This window comes from Alexandromys fortis, unplaced genomic scaffold (genome assembly GCF_014885135.2).
Source record: "Alexandromys fortis isolate MF-2015 unplaced genomic scaffold, M_Fortis_MF-2015_v1.1 scaffold_69, whole genome shotgun sequence".
NCBI classification, from domain to species: domain Eukaryota; kingdom Metazoa; phylum Chordata; class Mammalia; order Rodentia; family Cricetidae; genus Alexandromys; species Alexandromys fortis.
The window spans coordinates 174441-195094 of NW_026067951.1; the positions used below are offsets into that span (position 1 = coordinate 174441).

At 38.1% G+C, this 20654-nt stretch overlaps 1 protein-coding gene across 5 annotated transcripts in view; it reads left to right on the top strand.

The window, feature by feature from the left end:
• Mindy3 (MINDY lysine 48 deubiquitinase 3) overlaps nucleotides 1–20654 on the top strand; it is an 82096-nt gene that overhangs the window by 40565 nt on the left and 20877 nt on the right. For 4 of the 5 annotated variants that reach the window (XM_050150549.1, XM_050150554.1, XM_050150552.1 and 1 more), the window contains 2 exons: nucleotides 2471–2541; nucleotides 7009–7089. In XM_050150549.1, the coding sequence (XP_050006506.1) occupies nucleotides 2471–2541; nucleotides 7009–7089 (152 nt within the window). The remainder of the gene's footprint in view (nucleotides 1–2470; nucleotides 2542–7008; nucleotides 7090–20654) is intronic. The other variant, XM_050150551.1, reaches the window with a different exon arrangement.

Consider the following 20654-nt stretch of genomic DNA (forward strand, 5'->3'; position numbering starts at 1 on the left):
ACCTGATAGAAGAGAAAGTGGGAAGTACTCTACAACACGTGGGCACAGGCAACCACTTCATATGTATAACCCCAGCAGCACAGACAGTAAGGGCCTCATTGAATAAATGGGACCTCCCGAGACTGAGAAGCTTCTGTAAAGCAAAGGACACTGTTGCTAAGACAGAAAGGCAACCCACTGGCTGGGAGAAAATCTTCACCAACCCCGCAACTGACAAAGGTCTGATCTCCAAAATATATAAAGAACTCAAGAAACTAGACCGTAAAAAGCTAATCAACCCAATTATAAAATGGGGCACTGAGGTGAACAGAGATCTCTCAACAGAAGAAGTTCAAATGGCCAAAAAACACCTAAGGTTGAGCACGATATTTTAAATGTACCATTGTAGACATTTGGCTAAATCCAAGGCAGTAGATGATGTAGTATCTAGTTGTGACACTAGGTGGCGGTAATTGAGTTTAGAAATCAAATTGTAGCCCCTGCTTCTTAACATGTGTTTGCCTTTGAATAGGAGGATTTGTTTCTGCTTACCTTTCAGAGGAAAAGAGATGCGATGTTTGCTAACCATAGAGTATGGTTTCTACCCAGCTCTGCATTTGCTCTGCTCCTACCCCCAGAGTTGCTGTGACCCAAAGACTAAAATATTTTTATTTTATACTTGTAATATTCCTTAAATTTATTTAAGATTCCATAGAAATTTTACCTGTAGACAGTAATGCTTTTCATGTTAGAAACTGTACCTGAGAAAAAGGTTTTTTTTTTTTTTAATCTATGTTTATGGTCCTAATGTATTAGTCCTACCTAGTGTACATTAGCTATGAAAAGCCTTTGCTACCACTTCAGGTCCATCTGTATGCGAATAGGTCTTATACCAGCATCCTCTGGGACTTGGCTGTTGCGGGGTACCACTTCCTTGACTTGACATCTGTGAGTTTATGCTGGTTGACCCATTGGTGTTCTACCTGGCTTGTCTAGCCTATGCTTCTGAGCTCTACTGATAGTTGCTTGTCTCCAGTTGGAAGTCTTCAAAGTACTTCAGTCCCCATTTGTATAAAAGCAAAGTCGTGCTCAGTCTTCCCACAAACCCAGAACATGTTTCCTGAATTCCTTCTTTCAATTAATAACTGTTTATCAGGTTTGCCATGTTTTCTGTGTTTAGGGAACTGGTCATGATGTCACACAGCTGTCCCTAAGAACAGAGGAGGCTAAGGTGGATGGACCCTTGAAGCCAAGGGTTTGGGACCATTCTGTGTGACATTGTAAGACACTGTTGAAACTGCTTGAAGCTCTGCCAACTTTTTCTTCTTACCTCAGTACACTGATCTTCATTCTTCCTTCATATTTCTTAGTTTTAAATTTTCTTACTATCTTTTCTGGCCTAGAAAATTTCTTCTCAGACTCCCATACTTTCACACAGATTTTGCCACACTCCACTCTGTTTGTGTCTATGTATACACATATGTAGGGAGCACACACTGCTTTAATTTGTCCCAAGTGAACTCCTAGCTGTTCTAAGGCAGACACTATTTCTTAGTCATCACTCTTTCCCAGCCTTAAGCATACTGCCTGGTTTTATTTTAGAGTAGAAAGGATGAGCTTGAAAAATGAGTTTGCTGGGCAGTGGTGGTACACTCCTACACACCTTTAATCCCAGCACTCGGGAGGCAGAGGCAGCCGATCCTTTTCTCTTAAATTCTCTGAGTTCAAAGCCATCCAGGTCTACACAGAAAGTTCCAGGATGGCCAGGACTACACAGAGAAACCTTGTCTTGAAACCTGCCCCACCCCACCCCCACCATCCCTGCCACCAAAAAGAAGGTCTATGTTTTAAGTGCTGTGTAGGTACGGTTACCATTATCCTATAATAAATATTAATAGTTATGCTTTAACATACTTATTTTTTCTCAAAATTAAGATCAGTTCAAGTGAGCTGCTTTCATGGATTAATGTATCTGTGTGTGTGTGTGTGTGTGTGTGTGTGTGTGTGTGTGTGTGTGTGTGTGTACATGCCAATAATTTTTTTGGATTACAGAGTGATTTTCCTTTGACTAAAGAGTTAATGTTAAGCATAATTTTAGGAATACTTTTAATCAACATTTGAGCCATTACTTTCAGCCAATGCAAAGCTACCTAGTATCATTTTATTAAAAATAGTTATAACATGTTTATTTGACCTTACTTTTTTGTTTGTTTGTTTGTTTTAAGACAGGGATAACCCTGGCTGTCCTGAAACTCACTGTGTAGCCCAGGCTGAGCTTGAATTTAGAGATCTGCCTCCTGAGTGCTGGGATGAAAGGCGTGAGCAGCCACGCCCAGAATAATGTGATATATTACTAAATATGTTCAGAGGTTTGAAGAGTTTCAGTTGAAAGAAAATATTATGGCATGATTTGAATATAAGTTTATGCACACATACTCAGACTCACATATGCTAATGCAGTATTAAATTTGGTTTTCTTTATTTTTTGCAGAACTTCTTGGTATCCATGAACAAGCAGCTGTAGGATTCTTAACATTAATGGAAGCTTTACGATATTGTAAGGTAAATGTCTTGAAGGATTTGGGTATGTTTGCCCTGTGGAAAGTATTTTTATTCTTATGGTAACTAACTTCAACTTCTGACTGTCACCACTCACCACCGTCTCACTTCCCTGCAGAACTCCCAACCGAAACTGACGAAGTGTAAAGAAATTAAGCTATCATTTTCATTTTCCTTCTAAGGAAAACAGTGACAGAGCACAGAACAAAGTAACATAAAAATGAAAATATATATGGTTGACCATAATACACTTTTAAGCCATTTTAACATGTGTGCTGGGGTTAGGGAACAGCCTTGAACCTTCATCTTTGATTTGAGGCACCTTCCTGTGTGGTCCTCGATAGCCATTAAATATTACAGTGATTTTAGATGAAGCTTACATCAGTTTTCTCTCTTAAAAGACATCATATTCTTAGACAAAGAATGATGTAGATTTGTGTGTTTTTTTATTTTAAATATTTATTTCATACAATGGTTATGATGGTCATGATTTTTAGTAATATTAATAAGTATCTTATCCTCCATCCCCCCCCCTGTGTGTGTGTGTGTGCACTCATGCACATGCGCACTACTTAACTGTTTCTGTTACTCTTTGTCAAGGTATCATTCCTCCTTCATGACAAAATGTAAACAGAGATGATGTAGGTATAAGAACAGGATCTATTCCGACCTTCCTTCTAAGCTGTACCTGTAAACAATAGTGACACCTTCAATTTCAGTCGTTTTAGTTACACAAATTAGCACTGTTCTAAGACAGACTGGCAATCAGAGATTCTGCATACTCATTTATCCTGGAAGAAAGTGTACACCGGTGATCACCCGACCCACACGTTTATTTTACATGTGACCAATTATGGTGATTTTGTTTTCTGAAATATTTAAATTTTTTGTCTAATTTTTGCTGTGATAAAATAGCATGACCAAAGACATTAAGGAAGAAAGGATTTATTTTGACTTACAGTTCCAAAGGGAGAGTCCATCATTTTAGGGAGAGCTGGAAGCTGAGAGACCATTATCCACAGGAAACAGAGAGAACGAGAACAGAAAGTGGGCCAAAGCTATAAACTTTTAAACTGGCTTCCAGTGGTACACATCCTTCAGCAAGGTTCTACCTGCTAAAAGTTTGATAAACAACAAATAGCGCCACCAACTGGAAGCAAAATGTTGAAATACATGCACTTAAGGGGGCGTTTCTCAGTTAACCCATATCCATGTGGCCTATAAAGTCTTCATCTGGACCCTGTGGTTTTGTCAGTGCTGCTCCTTCTACTGCTGTGTCCCAGCCACACTGGTGGCCTGTCATTTACTAGAGACATTCAGCCCGCTTCTCCTATTTCTATGTCGAGTGTCCCAGCTCTTTTTTAAGAAAGTGACTTTAAATATCGGAACTTAAAGTTCTTTTAAATCATATGTATTCCAGGACATTCCCTCAGTTACCCGTTAACGGCCGAGCCGTCTGTCTAGCCCGCCTTGGTTACTCTTCCACATTATTTGCTAGGAATAAGACTGGCTTCTCTGGTGACTTTCTACTTTTTTTTCTTAAAATCTTGACCTTGTTTTCTCTTCTCTTCACCGATGGTATTAGACTCTTGCAGGATTCTTCTATTGCCCCAATGCACTGTTGTTTATAAGTGAGAGGTGAAGAGATCTGCGCTGGCAACACAGCCACCAGAGGCTTCCATCCTGGGAACAGGGTATCAGCAGGCTGGAGCTGTGGGCGCAGATTGCACATGGCAAGTGGGATGGAGTTGGCAGGTTCATAGGCTTCTATGATGTGCTGATCTGAGTCATTCCAGTGGCTCTGTGCTGTGAGGCTGTGACTGTTTGTTGGGCGCCTGACACATGGGCAAACAGGCTGAGCCTACCGTGTGAGGACTATGAAGAGAAAGACGGTGGTGCGCAATGAATTTAATCGGCTGTCCCTAAAGCAGACTGGCTGGTCCGCTTACCTAGGGCATCCAAACTGAACTGTCGGTTTCTAAAATGCTGTGTGTAAGTTCTCAGTCAGCATATACATACATGTCACCAGGTAGAGAAATGGCATAGAGGAAATGAATCGTGCTTGTATAAATGTTATAAAAATCTAAACATTTCTCCATTCTTTGAGAGTATAACATTGTTCCCTAATAAAGAAATTACCATTTTACTTATTTTGAGCACATACAGGAACATAAATGAAGTGGTACCTATTTATAACCCTCCTATACATGCAGAAAGAATGGTGCTTTTAACTGTATTTAAAGAGCCAGGCAGTGGTGGCACATGCATTTAATCCCATCACTGGAAAGGCAGAGGCAGGCGGATTTCTGTGAGTTCGAGCCAGCTTGTTCTACAGAGTGAGTTCTAGGATAGCTAGGGCTGTTATTTAGAGAAACCCTGTTGGGAAAAAAAATGCAAAAACAGAAGAACCCAATAAATAAGAAATAACACATTTCATAAATATTACCATTTGAAGTATATACACAGTTCTATTATTTTGCTGTATTCATAAGGCTGGACAACCATCATCCTTTTCTAATTCTGGAAGGTTTTCCTCACCACCAACAGAAACTCTGACCTAGCAGTGGCTTCCTTCTTCCTAGCTCTTAACACCACAGCTCTGCTTTCTGACCTCATGGGTTCCTCCACCCACGTAATAGCACTTATTTTCTTTTATGTTGAAAGCACTCTGTTTTATAATGTGTCAATTCTGTTCCATTTAAACAATTCCATTTACAATATTAACAGGTTCTTTTACATTTTAAAGAACCTGTTAATATTGTAAAACTTTAAATGTAGCTTCTGTCATGAAGAATTGAATAATAGGAGTCTTCTCTATTCTTAATGGTTTAGACTTAAGACTTGAGTTACAATTTCCAATTTAGCTTTGGTGAACATTTGTCTGCACGTGTTTTTATAGGCATCTAATTTTACATTATTATTTACTCAGGAGTGAAATTACATGGTCACATTGTAATTCTCTGTTCAATATTGGAGGGCTACCAGTTTGATTTCCAAAATAAGGATAATATTATGTTCTCTAGTGATGGAGTTTTTAATCATAAAATATGCCATTAGGTCAGCAATCATTTATCCTTTGTTCCTGCTGTAATGTTCCTGCTGTAATGTAACCTTCCACCTTAAGTGAAGTGCACACGCTGTTTCTAAGGGGAACCAAGCAGTCTCTCAATGGTGCCCTGTGTGACAGTCTTTGTCTAGAAGTCAGAACACCAGGTCCTGCCACTGTGCGCCTCTCTGCTCCCATTAGAGTGAAATCCCTTGTTGCTCCTCTCTGCAGCCCCATTTGACACTAACTGAGGCTATGCCTTCCTTCACTCATTTCCTTCTCTGCTGTCCTCAAATGATCCTTCCTCCTTGACGGCTTTCTGTTTTGTGTTAGCCTCTCAAACTCATCCCTGCTTTCACAGGACCAAGGAACCGAGTCTTCTGCCCATGAATACAAGAGTTCCTGTGTTCAGGGCTGTGGTGTGTTGAAGCAAGGGGCCAATAGGAAAGAATAACTGGCCTGGCCTGAGTGCTCCAAGTAGCTTCTTACCGTTTCCCGGGTATAGTCAGTCTGCATGAGAAAGGAAAGCAAACTAGATTGGTAAAATTGGTTGTTTTTAAGGATGTGTCCTCATGGAAGTGTAGAATTGAATAGTGTGAGCAAGATGGATTGTGTGACTGTTTTATTTATTCAAAATGCACTTTTTAATCTCAGTCACAAATAAAATGCAAGTCTTTTTGGCACAGTATTACATATAGACATAAAACTTTTTGAGGAGCACAGTCTTGTAGGTATATGCCCTTGCAGGCAAATTGTAAGTATGGCTTTTTATTTTAAAGATACTATGTATGACCCAGGCAGGAGGCAGAGACAGGTGGATCTCTGTGAGTTCAAGGCCAGCCTGATCTACACAGTGAGTTCCAGGACAGGCTCCAAAGCTACAGAGAAAACCTGTCTCAAGAAAACAAAACAAAACAACAAAAAAAGATACAATGTATGTTATAGAACCTTGAACTTTCCATGAAGTCGAGTAGTAGAAGTCCTTTATATTCTTGAATGTTTTATACTGTAAACTTTTTCTTTGGGGAGGTTATTGGATTAGCCTAAACTCTTTAAGAAAAGGGGTGCCCTTATCTTTTCCCCTTATCTTGGTTATTGATTTACAATTATTACCTTATAAAGTATTTATAAATTTATGGCTCTAACTTTGTGCCAAGTTGAAATTCCTGAGGTTCTATCTGGAGAATGTAGCAAAGTCTGAAAGTGATGCATGTGTGTGCACAAAGATCTGCATTGCTGTGTTCTGGCTTAAAGACGCAATGTTAAGTTTAGGAATAGTTCCCTTCGGTAGTCAGCATTTAACCTCTGTGGGTAAGAAATGTGAATTAGAAGTCTTTGTTATGTTTCACATAATTCTGAACAAATATTTAAGGGGCAGCATAAATTTTTTATTTATTTGTTTTACTTTGCTGAATTTATTCTAGGTTGGTTCTTACTTGAAATCTCCAAAATTCCCTATTTGGATTGTTGGCAGCGAAACTCACCTCACCGTGTTTTTTGCCAAGGTAGGCTTGTAGGGACTTTGTTTTCTTCGGAATGATACTAGGCAACACGCAATACTGTATGTCCATATTTAGTTTGATCTTTGTTCAGATGACAGTCCAGCCAGTGATAAATGCAATGTTTCCCAAAAATCTTATCAGTTCGCACTACAGAAAACACTGTTACTTTGCTAAATTCGGAGTAATCTTAATAAATTACTTCATGACTCAGTTGCCATTTCCTTATCTCTCCTAATTCCAGAGCTCTGTTTTTTTGTTTTGTTTTGTTTGTTCAGAAATCACTGAGATGTGGAGGAAACAACCTTGACTTTTAGATTCTTATGTAGAACTGTTTCTAAATCTAACTTGTTAAGAAGACATAGTATTTTCCACAGTGGGATGGGCGGTAGGAACTTTGCCATCAGATTCCTTCATTTAATCCCTAGCTGTGCTTCTTCTCAGCATCCCCTGCGTGTTCAAAGTAGGGTTTCATAATAGTACCTAGTTCTCAGAGTGCTGTCGGCCTTGACTCTAAAGTACTGAACAGTGACTGGCACAAGGTGAGCGAGCGTTCAATAAATCTCAGTACTTGTTACTACTGTGGGCACGGTCATCATTCAGCAACAATCAGATGCTAGAGTAACAAAGGGGGATATAAAAGTGTACATTTTCAAGATCTCTTACTCAAAGGCACTTTTCTGATGATTCCAGGAGAGTTTGGTAGCATGATTCTTCCAGTGTAAGGTTGCTTCTGTAAAAATTTTATAAATTTCACTGAACTGATAATCTCAATTTTTATTTATTTTCTTCCTGCTTTTGTTGTGCTGACCAAAGTTCAGGAGCTTGTAGATGTAGATTAAGGTCCATGTGACTTGAACACAGACAGGCTGTGAGTGAAGCTGTGTGAAATACAGGCCATTTTGATACATTATCTTAAGTCTGAAACTTGCTGTTTTTCTCTCAAAGTGGGGAGAACAGAGTCAAACACAGAAACAGAAAACTCGTAATTCTGAATACATATTCCATCAGTATGTGTTTCTAGGGGAAAAAAAGCAGTTTAAATTTACATGAAATGTATTTTTGAAACTATTTTGTCTCTAACCCCATTCTCTAACCTTAGGAAAACTGACAATACTATACAAATGGGTCTGTGGGCATGGGGACTTGGGCTCTCATATAGCCAAGGCTGATGCTATGTAGACCAAAACTTCCTCAGTGGAAAGCTGCACAAATAGTAAATGAAACTATTACCATTTATTGGGTTCAGTTTTGTATATTTTAAGATATAAAGTATGTGTATATTCTTTACTACATAAAAAATGCTGAAAGTTTAGCTATTCATGGAATTATAAAAAGAAGCCACTCACTATTTGGTTTGATCTTTTTAAAATACTTCTGTATTTGAACTATCATTTTTGGCCATATTTTGGCTATTTTGTTTTGAATTTTTGTCTGTTATTTTATGCTTAATTTATTCACTTTATATATCTTATGACCCCAAGGAAACATAAGAACATAAATTTCCATCCCAAGAACTTCTTAGAAATAAACTATAAAGTTATATAAACTTGTCCTATGAATTATTTCTCTAAGACTGGGTCTGTGTCTCAGGGTTTTTACTGGTTACAGTTAGACTTGTTCGCTCTTTGCTCATAGATGTCAGCAGCGTATAAAGAAGCACTGCTTCTTGTCTGCACTGTATGTGGGCTGCAGGTGTGTTCCTTTCTTCCTGTGCTCAGTTATCAAATGTTTTCTCGGGATACTTTGTGCCTGGAATTATGCCAGGTGCTGTGAGTACAGTGTTAGACAGACAGACAGACATTGTTCTTGCTTTTGTGGAGGTGTGTGTGTACTCCAAAGGAGGAGACTGCAGCTCAGTCTCCACATTCAGAAATTTTCAAGAGTCAGGTACATAATACCTTGGGAATTGTTCTGAGTTTTGAAAAGCCGAGCTGTTTCCTAGAAGAATTTACCCGTATAGTGAGCACTGGGGTTGCAGTGAGGTTAAACTTGGGGGAGGGAACAAGAACTTTTGCTACTTAGAAAAGGTGGGGCAAATAAATGTCTGCAGAAGGAAAGGCTGGAAGAGAAGAGCTGGAGTGCTGGCAGCCAGGGAGGCAGGCGTGCGGTAATGCCGGAAAAACAATGCGCTCTGCATTGCTGCTTAGCCCAAGAGAACGCATAACCACTAACTACACTTGGTGAAAATTTGGCTGGTACAAGTTTAGGAATGGTGAAACAAAGAACAAGTTTAAATTTGCATTTTCAACAGATCACTATGGGTATTTGTAGAAGACAGACATGTTGAAAAATAACCTAGGTGATTGGTAAAACAAATTTTTATCATATTTTCGATACATGTTATATAATGGAATAATTTTGTCCAGGGTAATTTTTTATTATTCTTTGAGATTTTATGTATGCATACAATGTATTTTTATCATCATGCACATACCCATTCCTTCCTCTAACTTCTTGTGAATAATCTATCCCCTTCCTTCCCACCCCCCCACCCCCCTCTTTTTTTAAATAATCCACTGAGACTAGTTTATGCTGCCCGTATGTCAGGGGCTATGAGCATCCACTGTATCATAGTCTGTCTACTAGGGACTAGCCCCTAAGAGAACTGGCCTTTCCCTCTGCACTTTAGGTAGCTTCTCTGCTGAGGGTGGGAGGGCATAAGCACCTCTTGCTATCATGCTAGAGTGTGGTTTGCTGGCTTGATCTTCTGCAGGTCTTATGTAGGTAACCACAGCTATGTAGCTGTTGCATTCTACTCTTTACTATTTTGGCAATTTTTGGGGGGCTGCCAGTCAGCTCCCAAATAAATATACATAGAAATTTATTCTTACGAATTCCCAGCCTTAGCTTGGCTTATTTCTAGCCATCTTTTCTTAACTTAAATTATTCTGTCTACCTTTTGCCTCTGAGCTTTTACTTTTTCCTTATTCTTTATATCTCTTCTTTCATTCTTATTCCATGTCTGGCTGTGTGGCTGGATAGCTGGCCCCTTCTCTTCTCACTCCTTGATCTTTTCATGCCAGATTTCTCCTATTTATTCTCATTGCCTGCCAGCTCCACCTATCCTTTCTCCTGCCTTGCTATTGGCCATTCAGCTCTTTATTAGACCAATCAGATGTTTTAGACAGGCAGAGTAACAGTTTCACAGAGTTAAACAAATGCAACATAAAAGAATGTAGCACATCTTTGCATCATTAAACAGAAGTTCCATAGCATAAGCAAATGTAACACATCTTCAACTAATATTTCACAACACAACTGCTGTGTGTTTGTGAGTTCATTGACCCTGTCATGTCCAGAAGACAACTATTTGGTATGGTCCTTGCCACACTCTGGTTCTTACCGTCCCTTTTATGGCTAAGTACTTCATAGACACTTATTGGAAGCTCCTTTGTTGAAACTCAGAACTGCCCAAATCTATATACATATTTAGGGGGCAGTTTGATACTGTGTTCATTTATCAAAACAGTAGCATTAAGTTCACTCCTGATTGTGGGACAACATGGACAAATATCTATTCACTACAGAGGGTACCACAGGAAGAATACCACCAAAGCCCAACTTGGTAAACCAATAGGCTTTATTGGGGTTACTTACTGGAGTCAGAGTGGGTGAGTTGTTACTTAAAGGAGCAAAAATGACCCCCAAACAGCTGTATCACCAAAAGCTCATCCCAGCATGGATGACTCCCCAACCTAAGTGATAATTCATGAAAGCTGGAAACCTGGAGTTCACTGCACAACTTTTAGGCAGCTTAATAGGATCTCTTTTCCAGGTAGCTTTACTGGTCTGCCACTTCCAGGCAGCTTGTCTCCTCTATCCCTTTTAGGCAGGCCAGCTGGTCTAGGCGTGTCTTTTAGCAGTCTTTGTGCTTGTATAATAAGCTGAGGGAGTAAGGGGCCAGTGCATTTAGTCAATTTTAGAGACTTTCTGAAGCTTCCGTGTTGTTTATTTATGGAGTCTTAAAAATTTTCCCTCTAGAATATCATGAATCTTAAGGAGCTTTCCTCTAAGATGGACATTTGTAAATTTCAGAAAATTGCTGCAGGACACCTCAGGCCATGGATTCTTGGTCAGCTATTTATAATATCACGCATCCATTTCCTCTCATGGAGCAGACCTTAAATCTAATCAGAAAGCAATTGGCTATCCCTATAACATCTTTGCCACAATTGCACTTCTGGACTTACCTTTCCAAACTGGTCATCATTGTAGCTCACCCTATCTACAGCTGCATAAGACTGTTAGTGACTTTTCTCTCTAGAAGCCTACTTAGATTCTTGCCATAAATACTGTGAAAGCTATCCATCCCTCGGAAGAAACTTCTTTTTCAGTACCAGCTTGATTTCTCCTTGCCCTGTGACCAAAGTGTGTCGTATGTTCAACAGTGGGCTATCACCATCACGTGAGCAATCTCGAGCACTGCCAATAGATTATATTGTTTGGGATGGGGGTCCCTGAGAACTCTGACCAACTACTTGAAGGAAAACACCCCTCATTTGGCATTAGCTTTTTATTTGGTCCCCGGGAACTCCATGACCAACAGCTTAAGGGGAAGCACCCCTCATTTGGCATTAGGCCTTTTATTTGGTAATCTAGAGCTAGGAACATTATCCATTGTGTAGTATAATGTGAATTTAATCCCTATGATATATGAACTTATTTGTGTGTGTGTTTAGGAAACTTATAAAATAAGTTTTCATATGACTTCTAATTACCCCCCTCCCTATGCCCTCTTCTGCCCTACCTTTCCATCCCATTCCCTACTTAAACTCTTTCCTCCCTCATTCCCCTTTCAACTGCCCTGTTTTCTACACCTCTCCTTTAAAATATGTCTTTCCCTATTCTTCCACCCTTAACCTGATATTTCCCTTCCCCAAAGTGGACCCTTTCTGATTTGTTTCAGGGTAATAGTATACAGTGGAGTGCATGAATGAGAGATTTGCTTCCTGAGGTAAAATGACAGGTCTTGGTGAGGCTTTTGGGTTTGGTAGACAGGTAGAAATGTCTAATGATTAGACCTCAGAGACGCAAAGTTGTATGTTTGACAACTATGTTATTTTTTAATATTTTTATTGTTTATAATCTTTAAATTTAAATATATTTTGATCATATTCTTCTCCTCCCCCAAGTCATTCACGATCCTTTACCCCTCCATACACCCACCCAACTCTAAATTCTTTTTTAAAAAACAAAAACCCAATACAACAAAACCCCCAAAACTAGAAAACAAAACACCAAATTCTAACCAAATAAAAACATGCCAAAAAGAAAATTTTCTTCCAAGGGTACTGATAGGAGACAGTTTATTATAAATAATACATGCTATTAACATTGTTCAAAATAACTGTCAGGACATTTGGCTCAAGTCCCATTTTTATTCTAAAAGATTTTTAAGAAGGAAAGCTCAATTCTAATTTTGTGTGCCTGAGTAAACAGAAATAGTCAAGTTTATATAAATTATCTGAACACCAAGTAATAGCCTATATAACTTAACCTTGTCTATGGGGTGAAAGGATATGTATCAAGCTAGTTAATAATTTTACAGGCATTAGTAATAACATTGAATACACAAGTGACTCAAAGAAATTTTATAAAAATTAAGATTGAAACATATAGAAATAAATTTTGCTTTACTAAAAATAATTACCCTTACAGATATAGTTTGAAAGCTTGGTTTAAACATCTAATGAGAGGTTTATCCTAATTTCTAGATTGTCTTATGTGTTCTGTATATATGCCATTAAATTATTGCAAAAATGTAAGCTTTATGTATTGGACTCTTTGTAAATAGAAATGGCAGCTATGTTGTGTTTCACTCTGAAAATGAAGAAGGAAATTGTAACTACATGCTAAAATTAAGCTAAAGGGCAAACTGGTGTTTCATTCAGTGATAACACGTAGTTTCTATGTGTTTTGTTATTTAAAGTATTTTAAACCAATGATATTCCAATGTGTATATAGTGAATCTTTGTAGTATATTTTAAAAAATCACAATATTTTTCACAATACATAGTTTCATGGATGACACTGAAAATATACCAGTCTCTAGTTGTTAATGCTTTTTGGCTGATCTTTTTTACATAATTTTAAATAAGAATTTGCATATTTACCTATAAGATAAGCAAAGTTTTTTTAAAAAGATAAGCATAGATCTTGACCCATAGATTTAATGAGTCATAGACTTAATGACCAACTTTTCCATCACTTTCTTTTCTAGGAAGAAAAAAACTCCTTTACATTGAGGCTTCAGTTTTATTGCAAATTATAGTTTGTATTTATTCATTTTATTATGTTTTCTACCCTTATTTCTAACCTAATTAGACACCTTTTTATATGTGTTATCAAAATAATGGGCTTAGTTTGAAATTAATAGCTTAGTATTTCGTTTTTATAATAGTACGTCTTTGTTTTCTGACTCCAAAAGAGGTGTTATTTATAGTGGTAAATTGTACAGTGCAGAGAGTGGTGGTACAAGCTGAAGAGTCCAGCCTAATTTCACCATGGAAATAGTAATAAACTGCCTGAGCAACCCTAGGAAGTGGTTGTTTTGTTTTGCAACTTTTTATCCCAAATAAGAATCTAGTTAAGCTTTCTACATTGTAGCTTATATCTATTTATCTATTTTGAATTAGAACTTTGGTTCTCTGATTGTGGTTTGTTAAATTGAGTTTATTGTATTTTATATTTATAGAAAACCTATTGAACAAGTGGTAATTATCACTTACTTTGAACCCGTATTGTTCTTGGCTTCATGTAATACTTTGTTGTAAAAGTGGAAAACTATAAATTTTAAGTAAATGAGATAAGGGAATACGATAATTGAATCTAATAAATTATTAGCAGTTTTAAGAGGACCGAAAGATGGTTCAGCCTTTTTGAACACTTGGCTGGTCTTGAAGAAGACCTTTTGATTCCCAGCACCCTCACAACAGTCAAACTCCAGGTCCTACGGATCAGCATTCTCTTCTGACCTCAGCAGACACCAAGCATACATGAGATGCACCAACATACATGCAGACACTAATATGCATACAATTACAATAAATAAAAGTCTTTTTTAAAAAAGGTCATCTTACAACACTGTTTTTACTTAGGTCAGATTTTACTTGAAGCCGGGAGACGTGGGAAGTGTAGACTGTCTTCCACTGCAGACTGTGGCCGCGCTGTGAGCCGCATGACCTAGTTTAAGCCTTGGGCCATTTTAAAGCAAGTGCTGTTTGTCAAATGTTATGATTCCCCTGAATTTGTTGTGCAGTCTTTTAAATACCAATTCTAATGCTTGTAAGTAACAGTTTAGTCAGCTGAGATTCCAGTCTTACTGAATAAAAGAACTTTGAAGAGTAGCCATAAATGAGCAGCATCAAAATAAGGAACAGGGTTAGGATCGCTGTTGTGGTTTGAAGGCCAAGAGAGAAGCTTCTGTCTCCAGTTTTAACCTGTCATCTGTCTGGGGTTTTCCTGTGATAAGATCTGAACTGACTGAAACTTTTAACAAGTAACACCGTGGAAGCTGATTCTGAACTCACTAGTCATCATGGCGTGTGTGAGTTGCTCAGTCGCCTCGGACTTATTTCAGTGCTCTTGGTGTCTCTTTCTGACCCACAAGAGAGGAACTTTTTATATAATTGTAAGAAATTTCTATTACAAGTTGATTTTTATTGAAAATCAACAATAAAATGAATTTAATCATTTTATGAACTTATTAGATAACCATACTGAAATTTTATTACATATTCTATGGAATTTGAACTTCCCGCTGTGTTTTATAACTCATCTGTTCTGATATACGAGTGGTCCTCTTAAAGATCTAACTAAACGTGAGCTTGTGTGGAAAGCAAAGGTGATCCTGCTCTTACTGACACAGTATCTTAGAGTCTGCTAGGGAAACTCACTAAAGCCTCCCAGTGTGGACTGGAGATTGATTCTTGTCTTAGGGGAATGTCATAGAATCTCCCTGCATGAAGGAGCCTATGGGAACTGCAAGTAGTCAGGCGGCAGAGTTCCCACAGGGCCTTCTAATGGGGATGTAGGCAGGTAAGAAACAGTGAGTAAATGGACTCTTTCAAGAACGAAACTTAACTCCTATTAAGTTGAATGGAGAATTTTTCATGCTAGCCATCCGAGCTTTGGCAGAACAAAACCTTTAGATCTACAGAAGGGAATATGCCCTGTGGGCATGGGTCTCCAGCCCTCTCTCTGGTGCCTGTGTTGACAACTTCCTAACTGCACTAGAGAAAGTCCCATGAAACCATGCTTAAACTCCCTTTGTCTTTTGAATTGTTCCCTTTAGTATGAGAAAGTAAAGCTAGCTCTTATTAGACAAGGCTGCATAATGGGTAATAATGTGTGTTCAGTATTCTCTTTGTGGAAGTACTGTTCCATGCTTCCTTAAGTAGCGCATTTCTCTAGACCCACAAGTCGAGTCTTCTCATAAAATGTGCTTGCCTACCAAAAGACTGCAGGTAGCCAAGCTGAGCGGCCGGGCATTTGCCCGCCTAGCTTGCTCTTTTCTAACTACCGTTTTTACTCGTGATTCTTTGTCTTTTTTTCATAATTGGGCTTAAGGAGCATTTTCTTAATTTCTTCTTTGAAAACTAACTATAAGGTTAATATGCATTGGTAACAGAACTATAGATTTTAAATTAGTACTTTAGATATTATCAGATATCTTTTTAAGTATTAAGATGATCTTTTTGTGCATTTTACCTAAGTATGGGCTAACCATTGCTAATCCAATATAAAAGAAAGGGTAGGAACCTATGTACTCAGGAAATTTTGTCTTCAAAAAAACAGGGACTAAATTCTTTTTAAAGTCATTTTAAATTTTCTTTCAAGATTGGGGTGATTTTTATAGTTTTAATTTTATTCTGGTTTGGGCTTATAAAAATCAATCTCTCTCACTGTGTGTGTGTGCGTGCGCACCATGTATACACACACACACACACACACACACACACACATGGTTTCATCTTTGACTTTTCCTATAATAAAGTACTTTTTATCAGGAAAGAACATATGAATACATATTACTATTTAAACAGAAAATACATAAAATACATTTACTTTAATGCAAAGGAGAAACACCGCAGTCTTTCATCTATTAGACTGTGACCTAGACTAAGTCTTTCTTTCTTTTTCTTGGTGGAGGGGGGTGTTTTTTGGTTTGGGTTTTTTTGTTTTGTTTTGGTTTGGTTTTGGTTTTGGTTTTTGGCTTTTCGAGACAGGCTTTCTCAGTAGCTTTGGAACCTGTCCTGAAGCTAGCTCTTATAAATCAGACTGGCCTCAAACTCACAGAGATCTGTGTGCCTCTGCCCTCCTCCCCCCTATCGCACCAACACCTGGCACAACTTTCTTTCCAACTGATAGATAAGCCAAAGTAAGAATGAGGGACTAGAGAAGAAAAAAGAGAAACTATGGGTGTGTGGATTGAGAGACTGGGAATATGCTGAACATGAAAGCCAAGAGCTCTTATCATAATACAATATTAGAAGTAGATCTGAGCGATAAAGTCCTCTTCATACTTATAAAATTATTCAGGGAAGTTCTGGTTTAGTTCCTTGTTGTAAAATATGAAACTTGAGAATTAGACCCTCACTGAAGTGTTTTCTTTTAGGGTTATAAAACACACTAAATTAAGTAACATTCTGTATTTCTGTTCAAATTTGGTGCAGAAATACACTGAATATTAACCTGCGGCCCAATTTTCTGTGTGGACCCTTCAGCCGTGGGTCTTTGTGCTAGGAACTGTGCTTCTTCACAGCACTTTACCCAACAAGGTTGCCAGCAGGACCAATAGAACACAGTGTGCTCTTTTGTTCAAGCTAATATCTTGCTGGTTTAGCATGGAATGTGCTTTTATTTCTTGATGCTTGGAATTTAGACACAAGGCATCAAGTAATTTTCTTTACGTTCCTTCTTTACATTAACGCTGGGAAGTTAATGTAACCCTTCTTGTTCCCTCAACTTTACAAACAATAATAATACATTTCTCAGTTTTCACTTGATGAGTATTAACATAATGCTTTGTTTATATTATCCACCAGCTCATTCCCCTAAATGGATTATTCTGCTTGTACTTTTACTTAAATACTATTTTACTTCTTTATTATAATTTGCTAATTTATAAGTATATAAATTTGTGGAATGCAAAGTAATGTTATGGTTTATCAACACCCTATGGAATAATTTAGATCAAGTTAGTTAGTGTCCGTGACCTCCAGTTCTTATCATATTTGGGGAGGAGAGTTAAGATTTACGTCTTAAGAGTTTCACAGTGTGCAGTCATCTACTTTCTGTACTCATCATAGTATGGACTAGAACTAAAAGGGACACCTTCCCTCATTCTGGTTTTTCCTCCTTGGATGCCCGGTCTCCCCAGTTTTTCTAACCCCCAGATCCTGTAATCAGCTTTCTGCTCCATACTTCTGAGTTCACTTGTAGAGTTTACATATCAATGACAAGAAGAAAGAGTTGCCCTTCTATGCCTGACTTAATGTAGTATAATAGTTTCCGGTTCTGTGTGTAGTGATGGAAGTGGCCATGTTTCTCTGTGCAAGACTGAAAAGTATTCCATTGTGTGCTACATTTTTTTAATTCGATTATCTGTTGTGAGACGTTTGACTTGTTTCTATAACTTGACAGTTCACATGACAGGATGGATAACTCTTTGACCTTGAGTCCTAGGGTTGTACCAGAGTGGGATTGCTGGATTTTCAAAGAACTTCTGCACAGTTTTCCATACTGACTGCAGTGTTTTGCATTAATTCTTTACTACCATGGTGGAGCTCATTCTCCTTTCTTGCATGCACTTGCCTTTTCCTGACAGTGGCAAGATGATTTCCCATTCTGGCCGTATATTGCGTTTCCCTGAGTTACATAAGCTTTTTTTTTCTCATGAATTCCATGGCCTTCTGTGTGTCTTGAGAAATGTCTATGTGTTTACTTTCCTACTTTTTAAATTGAGTTTTTGTTTTCTTACTACTTAGTTTGGGATCCTTATATATTTAAAATAGTGATCCTTTATGAGATTGTGGAGCTTACAAATATATCCTCATTAGTGGGTTTTAAATTGGATGTGATCCCCTTTGACTATTGTTGGTTTTGATTCCTGGGGGTTTGAGTGAGATGATAGAATCACTGCCATGACCAGTGTCATTTAATTTTCCCCTATTTTCTTCTAGCAGTTTTATAGTTCTTGTTGTTACATTAAATCCTAATCCATCTTGAAGTATGTCCATATGTGATGTGAGCTAAGGGTCCAATTTCATTCTTTTACTTGTGAAAATCCAGTCTTCTCTACACTGTTAAAGAGACCATTCTCTGGGCCTATGAATAGATTTTTAAAAATTATTACTTTGTGTGTGTGTGCACACACATGTACACATACACAGAACTTAGAAAAAATTTCAAGAGTCCGTTTTCTCCTCCCACCACATGGTTCATGGAATTGATTGTCAGCCTTGGTGGCGAGCACCTTACTCACTGAGCTATGTTGATGGTATTATTTAAAATCAGTTGGCATTCTAAGATTACTTTCTGGGCTCTCTGTTCTGTACAACTCTTTTTTTTATATTTATTTATTTATTTATTAAGTATACTGTATTCTGTCTGCTTGTATGCCTGCAGGCCAGAAGAGAGCACCAGACCTCATTACAGATGGTTGTGAGCCACTATGTGGTTGCTGGGAATTGAACTCAGGACCTTTGGAAGAGCAGGCAGTGCTCTTAACCTCTGAGCCATGTCTCCAGCCCCCCTGTACAACTGTCTTATGCCAAACTGTTTTAACAATACTATACTGTCGTCCACATTTGTTCTTTGTGTTCCTCATTGCTTGGCTATTTAGGACCTTCTCTGGCTCTTTTTGTGGAAATTTAAAATTTTTTTTCTATTTCTATTAAAGATAATTGTAGAGTTCTAATAGCTATTACATTGAATCTACAAATCACCTTGGGCAAATGAACATTTTAACACTTAATTATTCTGCTTTATGGCTATTACATTCATTACAATGAATAATAGCATACCAAAAATTAAGTAACCCAGAAAAATTAATTTCCTTGATAATTACAACTATCTAGTTTCATTAGAAATAAAAGCCCCAAAATCAGAATGGGGAATGCTTTCAAACTCTGTGAAACAAGCACTGCCCTGACATCAAAAGTAGACAATAGCACCACAAGAAAAGTCAGGCAACATTGTATATAGGAGGCTGGGGGAGGAGGAACTTAGTTTCCAGACCAAGAAGACAAATGGAAGGAAAGGAGGGAAGGCAGGAAGCCAGTGTTCTTGGTGAACATAGATGCAGAATTCCTCAACAAATGTGAGCACATGAAATTCAGCTGCACATAAAACAGATCATCCACTATGACCAAGTGCATTGTGTTACAAGAGTATTCCAAGATACACTAATCAATAAATGTGGCATATCACATCAAAAGAATGAAGAATACAAACTATGATTATCTCATTAGATGTGGGAGGAGGGGCAAAAGTATTTGACAGAATTCAGTATGTTTAGATGATTGAAAACTCTCACCAACATTTTTATAGAAGGAGCTCATCTCAGCACAGTAAGGGCCATGTACAAGGAGCCCATGGATTCTCAATAGTGAAACACTGAAAACTTTTCCTCTGAGCTGTGGAAGAGAACAAAGATGACGTCTCTCATTCTTGGGTTCCCCATAGTGTTGAATATCCTTCCCAGAACAATCGAGCAAGAGAAAAGGCACCCAAAGAGGAGTAGAGCAAGTAAAGTCACTGTGCTGATGATGTGATCTTACATAGGAAACACTACAGACTTCATGGAAACACTGTTGAAGCTAGCCAACAAATAGAGTGCAGTTCAGAAAAAAGTGTTCCTCTATAGCAACAAGGAACTGCCTGAGAAATCAAGGGAACAGCCTCAATTTAGTTACCAAAAAGTGCCCAGGCATAACTAAAACAAGGAGTAGAAAGATCTGTACAATGAAAACTGTGAAACATCAGTGACAGCAATTAAAGCAGCAAATACATGAGAAGACACTCCTTAGCCATGAATTGGGGAAATTAAAGAGCTTTGTTTTTTAGATAAGAAAATCCTGATTATTTTTTCCTCTCAACTTAGATTATAGTTTTAAGTAATACTTAGAAATTCTTTGGAATATCTTAGAGTTCATCAAACTCCTCTCCTCATCACTAACTGATAGCACAAAAGGTTTAGTGGAACAGGTGAGCAGAAAAAAGGAGTGTCCATTGGCACACAATTGGTCCCACTGCTGTTCTGCCCCTGGCCAAGAAGGCACTTGTGTTCCCCCACTGGTTCACACAGACCCACAGAAGAGAACTGAAGAAAGAAGAAAGGAAGGCGTTAACAATTATACTATAATAAATGTGCAATATAGGCAGCTAAGCAGTAATGCCTCCAGTTTAACAGTTGCTCCCTCAATCTTGAGAGCTGGGATACAATTCCAGCTTTAGCCAACAGCAAAGGCTATATTGGTTATGAGAGTCTTAAGAAATATTGTTCAAAAGGTTGGTGTAGTGGCTCGGTTAGAATGCTTGACTAGCATTCAGGGAGCTCAGGATTC